The sequence below is a fragment of the Leucopleurus acutus genome, assembly GCF_964270905.1.
Source record: "Leucopleurus acutus genome assembly, chromosome: 2".
In the NCBI taxonomy this organism is placed as follows: domain Eukaryota; kingdom Metazoa; phylum Chordata; class Mammalia; order Artiodactyla; family Delphinidae; genus Leucopleurus; species Leucopleurus acutus.
In genome coordinates this window covers 18,746,680-18,765,504 of record NC_139143.1, presented here as the reverse complement: position 1 = coordinate 18,765,504, position 18,825 = coordinate 18,746,680, and the positions used below count along the sequence as shown (strand labels likewise).

The window sequence follows — 18,825 nt, the reverse complement described above, 5'->3', positions numbered from 1 at the left end:
ACAGACTTACTATATTACTAGAATGCCTAATTTCCAAGAACAAAAAAAATTACAAGACATACAAAGAAACACAAAAGTATGGCATATAAACTGAAAAAAAAAGCAGGCAACATCAACTACCTATGAGGGCAACCAAATGTCAGGTTAACAGAAAAAGAATTCAAGACTGCCATTATAAACATGTATAAAGGGGAATTCCCTGGCAGTTCAGTGGTTAGGACTCGGCACTTTCACTGCTGTGGGCCTGTCTTCGATCCCTGGTTGGGGAACTAAGATCTCACAAGCCACTTGGCATGGCCAAAAAAAAAAAAACAATGTGTAAAGAACTTAAAAGGAAACCAGGATTAAAGAGATAAAGGGAGGAATGATAATGATAATAATGTCATATCAATAAAGAGACAGAAATTGCTTTTTTTTTTTTTTTTTTTTTTTTGCAGTATGCGGGCCTCTCACTGTTGTGGCCTCTCCCGTTGCGGAGCACAGGCTCCGGACACGCAGGCTCAGCGGCCATGGCTCACAGGCCCAGCAGCTCCGAGAAATTGCTATTTTTGTTAAAAAGACCAAAAGGGGAATTCCGGAGTCGAAAATAATAGCTGAAACAAAGAATTCCCTAGAGGGGCACAACAGTATATATGAACTGGCAAAAGAAATAACTAGTAATGTGAATACAGAGCAACAGAGATTACATAAAACAAAGGAAAAACAGAAAAAAGAACAGAAAAAAATGATCAGAGCCTCACAGAAATGTGGAACATGCATATTCAGTATACGAACATAATGGAAGGAATGGGAGTTTCAGAAGAAAGGCAAGGAGCTTAAAAATATACAAAAAAAAGGGGACCTTCAAGATGGCGGAGGAGTAAGACGTGGAGATCACCTTCTTCCCCACAAATACATCACAAATACATCTACACGTGGAACAACTCCTACAGAACACCTACTGAATGCTGGCAGAAGACCTCAGACTTCCCAAAAAGCAAGAAACTCCCCTCGTACCTGGGTAGGCCAAAAGAAAAAAGAAATAACAGAGACAAAAGAATAGGGATGGGACCTGCACCTCCGGGAGGGAGCTGAGACGGATGAAAGTTTCCACACACTAGGAAGCCCCTTCACTGGCGGAGACGGGGTGGGGGGGTGACGGGGGCGGGGAGGGGGGAAGCTTCAGAGCCGCGGAGGAGGGCGCAGCAACAGGGGCGCGGAGGACAAAGCGGAGTTTTTTTATTATTATTATTACTTTCCTATATATTTTCTTTTTTTTTTTTTTTTTTTTTTTTTTTGCGGTACATGGGCCTCTCATTGCTGTGGCCTCTCCCGTTGCAGAGCACAGGCTCCGGACGCGCAGGCTCAGTGGCCATGGCTCACGCGCCCAGCCGCTCTGCGGCATGTGGGATGCTCCCAGACCTGGGCACGAACCCGCGTCCCCTGCATGGGCAGGCGGACTCCCAACCACTGCGCCACCAGGGAAGCCCTATTTTTATTTTTAATATTTTTTTTACTTTTTATTTTAATAACTTTTTCTTTTCTTTCTTTCTCTCTCCCTCCTTTCCCTCTTCCCCCTCCCTCCCTCTGTCTATCTGTCTGTCTCTCCCTCTCTCTTTCTTTCTTTACTCCCTTTTCTTCTGAGCTGTGTGGCTAACAAGGTCTTGGTGCTCCGGCCAGGTGTCAGGCCTGAGCATCTGAGGTGGGAGAGCTGAGTTCAGGACATTGGTCCACCAGAGATCTCCAAGCCCCACGTAATATGAAGCAGTGAAAGCTCTCCCAGAGACCTCCATCTCAACGCTAAGACCCAGCTCCACTCAACGACCAGCAAGCTACAGTGCTGGACACCCTATGCCAAGCAACTAGCAAGACAAAAACACAACCCCACCCATTAGCAGAGAGGCTGACTAAAATCATAATAAGGTGACAGACACCCGAAAACACACCACCGGAAGCAGTCCTGCCGACCAGAAAGACAAGATCCAGCCTCATCCACCAGAACACAGGCACTAGTCCCCTCCACCAGGAAGCCTACACAACCCACTGACCCAACCTTACCCACTGGGGGCAGACACCAAAAATAACAGGAATTATGAACCTGCAGCCTGCAAAAAGGAGACCCCAAACACAGTAAGTTAAGTAAAATGAGAAGACAAATACACAGCAGATGAAGGAGCAAGATAAAAACCCACCAGACCAAACAAATGAAGGGGAAATAGGCAGCCTACCTGAAAAAGAATTCAGAGTAATGACAGTAAAGATGATCCAAAATCCCAGAAATAGAATGGAGAAAATACAAGAAACGTTTAACAAGGACCTAGACGAACTAAAGAGCAAACAAACATTGATGAAAAACAATAAATGAAATTATAAATTCTCTAGAACGAATCAATAGCAGAATAACTCAGGCAGAAGAAAGGATAAGTGATCTGGAAGATAATATAGTGGAAATAACAACCACAGAGCAGAATAAAGAAAAAAGAATGAAAAGAGTTGAGGACAGTCTCAGAGACCTCTGGGACAACATTAAACGCAACAGCATTCAAATTATAGGGGTCCCAGAAGAAGAAGAGAAAAAGAAAGGGACTGAGAAAATATTTGAAGAGATTATAGTTGAAAACTTCCCTAACACGGGAAAGGAAATAGTCAATCAAGTCCAGGAAGTGCAGAGAGTCCCATACAGGATAAATCCAAGGAGAAACATGCCAGGACACATATTACTCAAACTATCAAAAATTAAATACAAAGAAAAAATATTAAAAGCAGCAAGGGAAAAGCAACAAATAATATACAAGGGAATTCCAATAAGGTTAACAGCTGATATTTCAGCAGAAACTCTACAAGCCAAAAGGGAGTGGCAGGACATATTTAAAGTGATGAAAGGGGAAAACCTACAAGCAAGATTACTCTACCCAGCAAGGATCTCATTCAGATTCTATGGAGAAATTAAAAGCTTTAAAGACAAGCAAAAGCTAAGAGAATTCAGCACCACCTAGCTTTACAACAAATGCTAAAGGAACTTTTCTAGGCAGGAAACACGAGAAGGAAAAGACCTACAATAACAAACCCAAAACAATTAAGAAAATGGTAATAGGAAAATACATATCGTTAACTACCTTAAAGGTAAGTGGATTAAATGCTCCAACCAAAGACATACTCTGGCTGAATGGATACAAAAACAAGAGCTATATAATTGCTGTCTACAAGAGAGCCACTTCAAACCTAGGGACACATACAGACTGAAAGTGAGGGGATGGAAAAAGATATTCTATGCAAATGGAAATCAAAAGAAAGCTGCAGTAGTAATTCTCAATTCAGATAAAACAAACTTTAAAATAAAGACTATAACAAGAGACAAAGGACAATACGTAACGATCAAGGGATCAATCCAACAAGAAGATATAACAATTTTAAATATTTATTCACTTAACACAGGAGCACCTCAGTACATAAGGCAAATGCTAACAGCCACAAAAGGGGAAATTGACAGTAACACGACAATAGTAGGGAACTTTAACACCCCACTTTCACCAATGGACAGACCAACCGAAATGAAAATAAATAAACACAAGCTTTAAATGATACATTAAACAAGATGGACTTAATTGGTATTTAAAAGACATTGCATCCAAAAACAACAGAATACACTTTTTCTCAAGTGCTCATGGAACATTCTCCAGGATAGATCATATTTTCGGTCACAAATCAAGTCTTGACAAATTTAAGAAAATTGAAATCATATCAAGTATCTTTTCCAGCCACAACGCTATGAGACTAGATATCACTTACAGGAAAAAGTCTGTAAAAAACAACAAACACACGGAGGTTAAACAATACACTACTAAATAACCAGGAGAATACTGAAGAAATCAAAGAGAAAATCAAAAAATACCCAGAAACAAATGACGGTGAAAACATGATGACCCAAAACCTATGGGATGCAGCAAAAGCAGTTCTAAGAGGGAAGTTTATAGCAATACAATCCTACCTCAAGAAACAAGAAAAATCTCAAATAAACCACCTAACCTTACACCTAAAGCAAGCAGAGAAAGAAGAACAAAAAACCCCCCAAAGTTAGCAGAAGGAAAGAAACCATAAAGTTCAGATCAGAAATAAATTATAAAAGAAATGAAGGAAACAATAGCAAAGATCAATAAAACTAAAAGCTGATTCTTTGAGAATATAAACATAATTGATAAACCATTAGCCAGACTCACCAAGAAAAAAAGAGAGAAGGCTCAAATCAACAGAATTATAAATGAAAAAAGAGCAGTAACAACTGACACTGCAGAAATCCAAAGGATCATGAGAGATTACTACTAGCAACTATATGCCAATAAAATGGACAACCTGGAAGAAATGGCTAAATTCTTACAAAAGGACAACCTTCCAAGACTAAACCAGGAAAAATAGAAAATATAAACAGATCAATAACAAGCACTGAAATTGAAACTGTGATGAAAAATCTTCCAACAAACAAAATCCCAGGACCAGGTGGCTTCACAGGTAAATTCTATCAAACGTTTAGAGAAGAGCTAATACCTATCCTTCTCAAACTCTTCCAAATTATAGCAGAGGGAGGAACACTCCCAAACATATTCTACGAGGCCACCATCACCCTGATACCAAAACCAAAGATGTCACAAAAAAAGAAAACTACAGGCCAATATCACTGATGAACGTAGATGCAAAATTCCTCAACAAAATACTAGCAAACAGAATCCAAAAACACATTAAAAGGATTATACACCATGATCAAGTGGGGTTTCTCCCAGGAATGCAAGGATTCTTCAATATACACAAATCAATCAATGTGATAAGCCATATTAACAAATTGAAGGGGAAAAACCATATGATCCTCTCAATAGATGCAGAAAAAGCTTTTGACAAACTTCAACACCCATTTATTATAAAAAACCTCCGGAAAGTAGGCATAGAGGGAACTTACCTCAACATAATAAAGGCCATATATGACAAACCCACAGCCAACATCGTCCTCAGTGGTGAAAACACGAAACCATTTCCTCTAAGATCAGGAACAAGAAAAGGTTGCCCACTCTCACCACTAGTACTCAACATAGTTTCGGAAGTTTTAGCAGCAGCAGTTAGAGAAGAAAAAGAAATAAATGGAATTCAAATCGGAAAAGAAGTAAAGCTGTCACTGTTTGCAGATGACATGATACTATACATAGAGAATCCTGAAGATGCTACAAGAAATCTACAAGACCTAATCAATGAATTTGGTAAAGTAGCACGATACAAAATTAATGCACAGAAATCTCTTGCATTCCTATACACTAATGATAAAAAACCTGAAAGAGAAATTAAGGAACCACTCCCATTTACCACTGCAACAAAAAGAATCAAATACCTAGGAATAAACCTACCTAAGGAGACAAAAGCCCTGTATGCAGAAAACTATAAGACACTGATGAAAGAAATTAAAGATGATATAAACAGATGGGAGAGATATACCATGTTCTTGAATTGGAAGAATGAAGACTGTGAAAATGACTGTACTACCCAAAGCAATCTACACATTCAATGCAATCCCTATCAAACTACCAATGGCATTTTTCACAGAACTAGAACAAAAAATTTCATAATTTGTATGGAAACACAAGACTCCAAACAGCCACAGCAATGTTAAGAAAGGAAAACAGAGCTGGAGGAATCAGGCTCCCTGAATTCAGACTGTACTGCAAAGCTACAGTAATCAAGACAGTATGGTACTGGCACAAAAACAGAAATATAGATCAATGGAACAGGAGAGAAAGCCCAGAGATAAACCCACGCACATATGGTCACCTTACCTTTGATAAAGGAGGCAAGAGTATACAATAGAGAAAAGACAGCCTCTTCAATAAGTGGTGCTGGGAGAAGTAGACAGCTACAAGTAAAAGAATGAAATTAGAACACTCTCTAACACCATACAGAAAAAAAACTCAAAATGTATTAGAGACCTAAATGTAAGGCCAGACACTATAAAACTCTTAGAGGAAAACATAGGCATAACACTCTGTGACATAAATCACAGCAAGATCCTTTTTGACCCACCTCCCAGAGAAATGGAAATAAGAACAAAAACAAATGGGACCTAATGAAACTTAAAAGCTTTTGCACAGCAAAAGAAACCATAGAAAAGATGAAAAGACAACCCTCAGAATGGGAGAAAATATTTGCAAAAGAAGCAACTGACAGAGGATTAATCTCTAAAATATGCAAGCAGCTCATGCAGCTCAGTATCAGCATCAAAATAACAAATAACCCAATCCAGAAATGGGCAGAAGACCTAACCAGACATTTCTCCAAAGAAGATATACAGATTGCCAACACACACATGAAATGATGCTCAACATCACTAATTATTAGAGAAATGCAAATCAAAACTACCATGAGGTATCACCTCACACCAGTCAGAATAGCCATCATCAAAAAATCCACAAACAATAAATGCTGGAGAGGGTGTGGAGAAAAGGGAACCCTCTTGCACTGTTGGTGGGAATGTAAATTGATACAGCCACTATGGAGAACAGTATGGAGGTTCCTTAGAAAACTAAAAATAGAACTACCATATGACCCAGCAATCCCACTACTGGGCATATACCCTGAGCAAACCATAATTCAAAAAGAGTCATGTACCACAATGTTCATTGCAGCTCTATTTACAATAGCCAGGATATGGCCGCAACCTAAGTGTCCATCGACAGATGAATGGATAAAGAAGACGTGGCACATATATACAATGGAATATTACTCAGCCATAAAAAGAAACGAAATTGAGATATCTGTAGTGAGGTGGATGGACCTAGAGTCTGTCATACAGAGTCAAGTAAGTCAGAAAGAGAAAAATAAATACCAAATGCTAACACATATATATGGAATCTAAAGAAAAAAAAATGGTTCTAAGAACCTAGGGGCAGGACAGGAATAAAGATGCAGATGTAGAGAATGGACCTGAGGACATGGGGAGGGGGAAGGGTAAGCTGGGACAAAGTGAGAGAGTGGCATGGACTTATATATACTACCAAATGTAAAACAGATAGCTAGTGGGAAGCAGCCACATAGCACAGGGAGATCAGCTCGGTGCTTTGTGACCACCTAGAGGGGTGTGATAGGGAGGGTGGGAGGAAGACGCAAGAGGTAGGAGATATGGGGAGATATATGTATATATATAGCTGATTCACTTTGTTATAAAGCAGAAACTACCACACCATTGTTAAGCAATTATACTCCAATAAATATGTTAAAAAAATTTTTAAATATATACAAAAAAATAATAATTGACAATTTCTGAAATTTACTGAAAAACACTAACCTACTCAACCAGAAAGCCAAATGAAGTCCAAGAAGAATAAACACAGGCGAATCCAAACAAAGATACATTAAAAATGCTGGAAGTGAGAAATAAGGAGAAACCCTTGAAAGCAGCAAGAGAAAAAAAGACTATCTACAAGAGAACCCCAATAACACTAACAGCTGAGTTGTCAGCAGAAACAACGTAGGGCAGAGAGCAGTGGGATCACGTATTCAAAGTACTCAAAGAAAACATTCTCAACCAAGAATCCTACATCCAGCAGAGCTAAATTGAAAAAATGGAAGCAAGATAAAGCCACTCTTTTATTTAAAAAAAAAAAAAAAAGAAAGAAAAAAAGAGAAAGAGAGAGAGAGAGGGAATGAATTTGTTGCCAGCAGACCCATCTCATAGGAAAGGACATGAGAGGATGTTTTTCAGGCTAAAAGCAAGTGCCCACAGATGGTAATTCAAATCCACAGGAAAAAAACATTCCATAAGATGTTACAGAAAAACCCTGAACGAAGTTTTTGGCCAACTGAATACTCTCTTCTCCTAACTGATGTAAAAGGCCAATGTTCAAAAATATGTATGTAATGTGTTGTCCAGTGTAAAACATACAGAAATATAATATATTTGCAGATAACAGCACAAAGGAGGTATATATGAGAAAGGCTGCATTGGGCTAAGAAAATGACTACAGACGGGAATGTAATTTGGTGCTGCCACTATGGAAAATAGCATGGAGTTTCCTCAAAAAATTAAAATAGAACTATGATATGATCCATCAATTCCATTTCTGGGTATTTATCTGAAGGAAATGAAAACACTTGGAAATATATGTGCACCCCCATGTTCACTGCCCCATTATTTACAACAGTCAAGGCAGGGAAACAACCTAAGTACCCACTGATGGATGAATGAATATGGAAAATGTGGTCTATATATACAATGGAATATTATTCAGCCATAAAAAAGAAGAAAATCCTGCTATTTGCAACAACATAGATGGAACTTGAGAGTGTTATGCTAAATAAAGTAAGTCAGACAAAGAAAAGCAGATACCCTATGATCTAACTTATATGTGGAATATAAAAACAAATCAAACTCCTAGAAAGAGTCTAAGTTTGATGAAATCAAATTTATCCGTTTTTCCTCTTATATATCATGGATTTTTTAAAAAATCAAACAGAGAACAGATTGGTGGTTGCCAGAGGTGGGGGCTGGGAGGGTTGGAGATATGGGTGACAATGGTCAGAAGGTACAAACTCCAAATTATAATACTTACCAGCTTGGGGATGTAAGGTACAGCATGCTGACTATAGTAACAACACTGTATTATATATTTTAAAGTTGCTAAGAGGGTAGATCTTAAAAGTTTTCACCATAAGAAAATAAAAATTTAGAACTATGTGACACAATGGATATTAACTAAACTTACTGTGGTAATCATTTCACTATATGTATATATATATGTAATATTATATTATATATTATATATAAAATAAATATATATAATAAATATATATATAAATAAAACTGGGGGTAATTTTTAAAAATTAGTTCTCACAAAAAATTTGCATACTGCTTGCTGTTTACTACCTACCCACACAATTGACCTGGTACCTGCTAATACTCCCAAAATTCAAAGTCAAAAAAATTATTCTAAATTTTAATGTAAAGGCAAAGAAACCAAAATAGCTAAAGCAATTCTGAAAAAAAAAAATGGGAAAAATCAGACTACCAAATTTCAAAACTTACTCTACAGCCATAGTAGACAAAACTGTGGTATTTGTGGAAAGAGAGACATACAGAACAAAAAAACCAAACAGAATATCCAGAAATAGGCCCACACAAGTTTGCCCAACTGATTTTTGACATTGGTACAAAAGCAATTCATTAGGGAAAAGGTAATAATGGTGCTGGAGCAAGTAAACAACCATATGGGAAAAAATAAACCTCAATCTAAGCCTCACACCTTATATAAACCCAAGACAGATCATGGGGTTTAAATGTAAAGTGTAAAACTTTTAGAAAAAAAAAAATCTTCAGGACCTCAGGTTAGGCAAAGAGTTCTTAGACATGACACTAAAGGCATGATTCATGAAAGGAAAAACTGACAAATTAGACTTCATCAAAATTTAAAACTTTCAATTTGCAACATACCCTGTTAAGAGGATGAAAACACAAGCTACAGACTGGGAGAAATAGTTGCAAACCACGTATCCTGGCAAAGATTTAGTACCTAGAATATATTAAAAACTCTCAAAATAAAATAGTAAAAAATTAAACAATCTAATTAGAAAATGGCCAAAAGACATAAAGAGACATTTCACCAAAGAGGCTCAACAGATGGCAAATAAATAGATGGAGAAGTGTTTAACATCATTAGCCATTAAGGAAATGCAAATTTAAAACCAAAATGGGATACACAGCCATCAGAATGGCTAGAATAAAAAACAGTGACAACACCAAATGCTGCTGACATGCAGAGAAACAAGATCTTTCGTACATTACTGGTAGGAAAGTAAAATGCTAAAAGCCACCACTTAAACCAGTTTGGTATTTTCTTAGAAAACTAAACATGCAACTACCATATGACCCAGCAAGTGCAGTCCTGGGCATTTATCCCACAGAAATGAAAACTTACATTCAGACAAAAACCTATACGTGAATATTTATAGTAGCTTTATTCCTAATAATATAAAAAACTGGCAACAAGCCAGGTGTTAACAGGTGAATGGTGAAACAACCTGTGGTACATCACACCAAGGGATACCACTCAGCAATAAAACAGACTATTATTGATATGCTCAGTAACCTGGATGAGTCTCAGGGAAATTATGCTGAGTGAAAAAAGTCAATCCCCAAAACTGTATGATTACATTTACACAGCATTCTTGAAATGACAAAAATATAGAAGTAGAGAACAGATTAGTAGTTAGAACAGCTAAAGGAGGTGGTGGGAAAAGAGGGAAATGAATATAGCTATAAAAGGGCATCATGAGGGATTCCTGATGGAAATGTTTGGTATCTTGATTGTATCGATGTCAACATCCTGGTTGTGATATGGTAGTTTTGCAGGATGTTACCATTGGGGGAAACTGGGTAAAATGTACAAGGAGTCCTCTCTATTTTTTCTTACAAATGCACTTGAATCTACAATTACTTCAAATATAAACTTTAATTAAGACAAAATTTGAATGATATTGCTTTCGAATAGCATGTACTTAAAAAACAATAAAAAAAAAAACCCAAGCACTTCAGTTTTGTCCATGAAAAGAAATAAATGCCCTTTTTACCATCTGATGTAATATGTCTAATAATTTGCAAGTGAGCTATCAAGCAGCATAATTTGGCCTCTGTGGAAGCTAACAAACTTAATACTGAGGAATGTGCAATATGTGTAACACATCTCAAATGTTTCAGAAGTTTTCAATACAATTAACTGTTCTAATACATTGTACAATACATATTATAATTCTGCTTTAATAGCAATACTGACTTGTTTAGTGACCAGATTTCTGGTTTTGAAAATACAGACAGATGTCAAAGGTCGTGCCCTCTCCAAATTTTCCATTAAAGTATACATAAAAATAAAGGACTGAAAAAAATAGTGAATAAATTTTGGTACATTCTCTCAGTGGAATGCTACTAACCAATTAAAGACAATTAAAAAGAATCAATTATTGACATCTATAACAGCACCTACGAGTATCAAAAAATACTACATGAGTTAAAGAAGCCAGACACAAAAGAATATATGTTATGATTCAACCCACTTGAAATTTTACAATGGGAAAAAAAATTAAAGCAATAGAAACCAAAACAGTGATGAGGGCAGGAACTCCTCATTCTATGAGGCCAACATTACCCTGATACCAAAACCACACAAGGACACTACTAAAAAAAGAAAATTACAGGCCAATATTACTTATGAACACAGAAGCAAAAATCCTCAACAAAATGTTAGCAAAGTGAATTCAATAATTCATTAAAAGGATCATACACCATGATCAAGTAGGATTTATTCCAGGGATGCAAGGGTGATTCAGTTTCTGCAAATCAATCAATGTGATACATCACATTAACAGAACAAAGAATAAAAATCATATGATCATTTCACAAGGTGCAGAAAAAGTGTTTGCCAAAATCCATTTATGATAAAACTCTCAACAAACTGGGTATAGAGAGAACATAACCTGAAATAATAAAGGCCACATCTGACAAACCCACAGCTAACATCATACTCAGTGGTGAAAAGCTAAAAGCTTTTCTTCTGAGATCAGGAACAAGACAAGGGTGTCTACTCTTACCACTTTTATTTCAACATAGTATTAGAAGTCCTAGCCACAGCAATCAGACAAGAAAAAGAAATAAAAGGCATCTAAATCGGAAAGGAAGAAGTAAAACTGTCACTGTTTGCAGATGACATAATACTATATATAGAAAATCCTAAAGATGTCACAAAAAACTATTAGAATTCATCAAGTTCAGTACAGTTGCAGGATAGAAAATAATATACAGAAATCTTTTGCATTTCTTTACACAAACAACAAACTATCAGAAATAGAAATTAAGAAAACAATCTCATTTACAACTGCATTAAAAAGAATAAAATACCTAGGAATAAATCTAAGGTAAAAGATCTGTGCTCCAAAAGCTATGGCACTGATGAAAGAAACTGAAGATGACACAAACAAATGCAAACAAATGGAAAGATATATTCTGCTCATTGATTGGAAGAATATTGTTAAAATGACCATACTACCCAAGACAATCTACAGATTCAATGCAATCCCTATCAAGATACCAACAACATTTTTCACAGAACTAGAACAAATAATTCTAAAATTTATATAGAAACACAAAAGACCCTGAACAGCCAAAACAATCTTGATAAGGAAGAACAAAGCTGGAGGTATCATGCACTCTGATTTCAAACTACACTACAAAGCCACAGTCATCAAAACAGTATGATACTGGAACAAAAAACAGACACATTAATCAATGTAACAGAATAGAGAGCCCAGAAATAAACCCCACATTTATATGGCCAATGAATCTATGACAAAGGAGGCAAAAATGTACAATGGGAAAAAGACAGTCTCTTCAATAAATGATGTTGGGAAAACTGCATAGCTACATGGAAAAGAATGACACTAGACCACTTTCATATACCATATACAGAGATAAACTCAAAATGGATTAAAGACTTGAATTTAAGACTCCTAGACAAAAACAAAGGCAGTAAGCGCTCTGACATGGGTCTTAGCAATGTTTTTTTGGATCTTTCTCCTCAGGCAAGGGCAACAAAAGCAAAAATAAATAGGACTACATCAAACTAAAAAGCTTTTTGCACAGTGAAGGGAACAATCTAGAAAACTAAAAGGCAATCTAGGGAATGGGAGAAGATTTTCAAATGATATGTCCAATAAGGAGTTAATATACAAAATCTATAAAGAACTCATACAACTCAACAGCAAAAAAAGAAAGAAAAGAAAACACACACACACAAAACTCAACTAAATAGGCAGAGGACCTGAACAGACGTTTTTCCAAAGAAGATATACAGATGGCCAACAGGCACATGAAAAGATACTCAATATCACTAATCATCAGGGAAATGCAAGTCAAAAGCACACTCAGATATCACCTCATACCTGTAAGAATGTCTATTACCAAAGAGACAACAAATAATAAGGACACAGAGAAAAGGGAACCCTTGTCTACTATTGGAAGGTATGTAAATTGATACAACCATTATGGAAGACAGTATGAAAATTCCTCAAAAATTAAAATCAGAACTATCAATACCATACTATTTAGCAATTCCACTTCTGGGTATTTATCTGAAGAAGACAAAGACACTAATTTGAAAAGATACACACATTTCCATGTTCACAGCAGCATTATTTACAATAGCGACCCAAGATATGCAAGCAACCTAAGTGTCTATCAATAGATGCATAGATAAAGGGTATGTGGCATATATATATAATGGAATATTACTCAGCCATAAAAAAACAATAAAATCTTGCCACTTGGGACAACATGAATGGACCTAGAAATAAGTGAAATAAGTTAGACAGAGAAAGACGAATATCGTATGATTTCACTTATATGTGGAATCAAACAAAACAAAACAAACAAATATAAAAAAAGAAAAACAGACTCATACAGAGAACAAACTGGTGGTTGCCAGAGGGAAAGGGGGTAGGGCGATGTTCAAAAAGGTGAAAGGAAAGGTGAAAGGGATTCAGAAGTCCAATTTACACTTATAAAATAAATAAGTCACAGGGATGTTATGTACAGTATAGGGAATACAGTAATATTGTAATAAATTGTATTGTGACAGCAACCAGACCTACTATGGTGATCATTTTGTACTGTATAAAAATATTGAATCACTATGTTGTACACCTAAAACTAACTAATACTGTAAATCAATACTTCAATAAATGTATGTATATATATACACATATATACATATCTTCTATATCTTGCACTGGGAGATTAACAGATGTATACAGCTGTCATAACTCATCAAACTGAATAATTTAAGATTGGTGCATGTTACCACAGGTTATTCTGGAAAAAAATTTTTGAGAACAATGAAATTATACATTTGTCTAGTACTATGCAAAGGTGCCAGTCTATTTCAAGAGAAAGAGCTTTACATCATAATGTAAGTCAACTCACTGCTTCCTTCATCAAGAAAGTCTTGCTACAAAAATAGTCACTAAACTGTGTGCTTAGTAACCAAGTTGATTTACATTCTGGTTGAAGCTCTCTATTTCAACACAGGCAGGCCTGTAACATACAATTGGATATCAACAGCCGCTCAGCTGGGCTAGCAGCCTGTGGGAGAAGGATGAAAGAAGAAATGGGGCTTAGAGCAAGCTTAAACTTGAAAATCCCTTCTATTCCTCTCAAATTCAAAGGAATTTTGTATTCCATTTCATATCATGTGTTACAGTCTAAATGTCTGTGTGTCCCCAAAACCCCTCCTTTCATATGTTAGAGCCATAATCCTCAATGTGTTGGGAAATGAAATTTTGGGGGTAATTAGGGTTAGATGATGTCATAAGAGTGGGGCTCTAATGATGGAAACAGTGCCCTTATAAGAAAAGCGTTCTTCCCCTCTCCCCTTCTTCCCTCCACCACCCCCTACCCCCATGTGAGGACACAGTGAGAAGGTAGCTTTCTGTAAGCAAGGAAAAGAGCCAAGCTCAGCTGGCACCTCAATCTTGGACTTCCCAGCCTCCAGAACTGTAAGAAATAAATGTATGTTTGTTAAGCCACTCAGTCTAAGGTATTTTGCTATAGCAGCCCAAGCAAATTAATATGTATCTTAACATAAAATGGTTTTGAATAACTGGTTAAATATCTTTTTTCTCCCAAACTACAAAAAAAATTGATATTATGGGAAGATATACCACACTTATCCTAGTTTTAAAAATACCACCCAAGACTGGGGTATCATAATACCTTAAACGGATCAATCACATACCTGCCTATTTTATTTTATTTTATCTTATTTTATTTTTTAATTTAATTTTTCTTTAATTTTCTTTATTTTATTCTATGCTATTCTATTTATTTATTTCTGGCCTTGTGATACGGCTTGCAGGATCTTAGATCCCCTACCAGGGACTGAACTCAGGACCCCGGCAGTGAGAGCCCCGAGTCCTAACCACTGGACCACCAGGGAATTCCCATGCCTCTTATTTTAAATAGAAAAACAAGGTTTAATTTATAAAAGTGCTCAAACATATCCATTGTAAATATTGGATGATACCCATAATGCAAGAACAGAAGGAAAAAATTACACGCCATTTTGTCTACAAATGGGGGCATTTTGGGCTTCCCTGGTGGTGCAGTGGTTGAGAGTCCGCCTGCCGATGCAGGGGACACGGGTTCATGCCCCGGTCCGGGAAGATCCCACATGCCACGGAGCGGCTGGGCCCGCGAGCCATGGCCGCTGAGTCTGTGCGTCCGGAGCCTGTGCTCCGCAACGGGAGAGGCCACAACAGTGAGAGGCCCGTGTACCGCAAAAAAAAAAAAAAGGGGGGGGGGGCATTTCAAGGAGTCTTACAAGGCTCATCCAAGTACCTGAGTAAGTTGAATAAAAGGGAAAAAAAATTGTGACTGGATGCTAGAAATTAAGATTTAGATACTCTTCTAGACTCAAAAGGAACACTGATGTCAAGCAACAAAAACATTGCTTTGCAAAAGGCATGCATGTGTAATTACTGCTCTACTTGGCAAAAAAGTCTCTTGGGGTTCTGTAGGGGGTGGGAGGGAATGCCAAATGAACTTAAAAACTCAAGGAGAGTACTAATATAAAATGATTTAACCTAATGTAGGTGAGAAATAAGAATCAGTAAAGAAAGGTCAGCTGATAAATAGCCTGTAATAAAAACAACTGTTTCCTGGAAAGCAGACCACTTAACTACTATTACCTCAGCATAACCATGAAGCAAGCTATAACCATTCTTACTCTTCATGGTAGAAAGCAGAGAAAGCCTACGTGACATTCAGGGAAGTCAAGTGAGTTCTCTTAGAGGAGAACCTAAATTTCTCACTCAATTCATTTACTATTTAAAATGCACCTAGCAGCCACCCCTCAAAAACAAAACAAAATGCAACCCTGAACTGTATAGGATGATGACCTATCACTTTACATATCCAGTATGGACCTCTCACCTCCAACTGCCTATTTAATATCCCCACCTGCACGTCTCATCTTGTCTCAAGGGAAACATGCCCAGGTCTGAACTCCTGACTTCTTCCCCCAAACTGATCTTCCCAGTCTTCTCCATCTCAGGTAAGAGCTCTTCTGACTTTCTAAGTGCTCGAGATGCTTCTTGGAGGCATCCTTGACTCTTCTCATTTTCCCACCCCACACATCTAATCCATCAGCAAATCCTGTCAGCTCTACCTCCAAACTATACCCAGAACCTGACTATTTCTCACACCACTTTCATGGCTTCAACCCTGGTCAAAATGGCCATCATCTCTCTCCTGAATTATGCACTAGTCCCCTTCTTAGTCTCCCTATTTCCAAACTCCCTCTACCTCTACAGTCTATTGCTCACACAGCAGCCAAGAATGACCTAATCACCTCTCAAAGGCCCCACCTCCAAATACTACCACATTAGGGATTAGGTTTCAACGTATTATTTGCAGGGGGCGGGAGCCAGGACGACACACAGACAAATATTCAGTCTATAGCAGTTGCTATATTATCTAACATATTAAATATTTTACTTATTTATCTTATTATGCCTTCCTGTTTAGAGCACAAGCTCCATAAAGCTAGGACTTATCCTTATTTTGTTCACTGCTATTCCCAGAGTCTAGACAATACCTGGCACATAATAGGCGCTCAATAATGATTTACTGAATAAAATGATACTTACTAACATAAAATAAGTTCAAAGCAAATACGAGTGATGTTATTTTTCACACAGTACTGAAACTGTTTATTGCTACTTTCTATTAAGACATTTTAGTTTAAGTATGCCAATGCAAATTTACATAACTGTCATAAAACTAGAATATACTCTTTTGCAAAGTGTATTTAAATAAAGGTGTTCCCTCAAGTCTTGTAACCTAAATTATAATTACCTTATTTAAAGCATGTCCAACATGAGGGTCACCATTTGCATAAGGAGGTCCATCGTGAAGACAAAACTCTGTCTTCACTTTTCTTTCTCGTTGCCATGAATAAAGTTCCAAAAATCCACATTTCTGTTTAAAAAGAACAATAATGTCTGAACATCATGTAAATACATACTCCTGAATCTTACCATAAATAACAACCAACACTTGCTTATTTCCTATCCCATTCTAATGTATTCAACTCTAAAACACAAATAGTGAGGTTTCTAAAATGCACATCTGAGTATTCATCTTTTAATACTTTTGAATAGCTTCTCCGTAGACTTCAGTTTAAAGTCTAAGTGCTTTATAAACGTATACAGGACCCTACAAAGGTTTAGTACCACTAAGTTCTTGGGCAGTCTCTCAGCACTCCCCACCCTCCACTCCATGGTGAAGGACCTGAAGATCCCCCATCTCTCTCTCTCTCTCTCTCACACACACACACGTACTCACATCTTATTTCTGCTATCCTTTGGCCTCAACACTTGCTACTCTCTTAATTTGGAATAACACTGATTGTAATCCCACTCTCCTTCCCCCACTTGCTGTGTAACCTTGACCAAGTCATTTTGCCTTTGTAGGCCTATTCCCTCATCTGAAAAAAATGTTAATAATATCCAACTCACCGAGCTGGTGTGAAGATTATACGAGAAAATACCTGCAACTGTCACAGTTCCAGAAATACAGAAGGTACTGGATAAAACACTTTAAAAAATTAGATGGCCAAAACAGGTTTGTGAGTCTAGAACTCTGAGAGCTGTCATAAGAATATTTAATCTAAGCATATTTACTTAGACAATACATCCAAAATAACAGGGATTTTAAAGACTCTATAATTACACAAACTAACAAGTGAATCTCTGCCCTTAGAAAATTCAGTCTAATACAGGAGACAGAGGCACAGTTTAGGAAGCGGACTCTGAGGAAGTAACCACAGCTACCTGACCTTTCAAACAAGCCGTAATTCCAACTAGGGACCTACTGATACCACAAGAAGTGAGCTTCAACTTCTCATAACCGAATTTTTATTTACATGTGTACATGTTAATTTACTTTTTAAAAGCCACTGGAAAAGCGTTCAAATTCGACTGGTTCTGTCTAAGCTAAAACTGGGACTTCTATTCCATCCGTGCTGAGCATCGCTGGTTCCCCCTTAGCATTCCGCTCTGGAACCGGCCACCTCTATGGTACTTGCCTAGAGGTTTGTGCACTTCTGTTTTCACCCAATACAACCTGTGGGAAGCGCATGATTTCCACTGACCTGGTCGCAATACCCCCGGCCCAAAAGGGCCTGGAGCCTGCGGCCGGGTCCCGCCCCACCCGGGGCGTGAGTGGCCCAGGCGTGGCTCCGGGAAGGGCCCGTGTCCCCCCTCCCGAGGCCCCCCTCCCGGCCCGCGCCGCGCACAGGCCGGCCCATACCTGTTGGACCTCCAGCTCCGTGTCGGGCTGCTGGCGGCCCAGCAGCTTCATGGGGAAGCTGGTCTGCGGCAGCAACACCGTGTCCCGATAGCTGCCATTACTCGAATTCTGCAGCTGGTTACTGGCCCCGGTGACTGACCGCACCAAAAGCCTTCTCGTCGCCCCTCGCCAGCCAGGCCGACGAGGAAGGCGGGACGGCACCCACAAATTCCGGGCCACGGCCAGGGCCGCTGCTCCCGGCCCGCGAGGGCGCAGCCCGCAACGCATGGCGAGCCAGGCCACCCCCAGGCTCCGGAGAGGCGCCGGGGCCTAGCTTCCCGCCCGGCTTCCGGAAGAGGGAGGCCAGAGCACCTGCGGGAGCCTTCGCAGGAGTGCGCAAGCGCGGGGCGGGGAAGGGGCGGGGAGTCGCAGGGGGCGGGGCCACATCCGGGTCTCCGCGGCAACCATCCCGGATCCGGGCTCAT

General features: G+C 38.4%; 1 protein-coding gene across 1 annotated transcript in view; it reads right to left on the bottom strand.

Moving 5' to 3' along the window:
• Positions 1 to 18,675, bottom strand: part of IARS2 (isoleucyl-tRNA synthetase 2, mitochondrial) — a 67,269-nt gene extending 48,594 nt beyond the window's left edge. Inside the window, exons 1-2 of the mRNA XM_082834686.1 lie at positions 18,362 to 18,675; positions 16,907 to 17,029 (exon numbers count right to left, since the gene is read on the bottom strand). Coding sequence (XP_082690812.1) covers positions 16,907 to 17,029; positions 18,362 to 18,628 — 390 coding nt within the window. The 5' untranslated portion in view covers positions 18,629 to 18,675. The remainder of the gene's footprint in view (positions 1 to 16,906; positions 17,030 to 18,361) is intronic.
• Between the last annotated feature and the right edge of the window lie 150 nt (positions 18,676 to 18,825).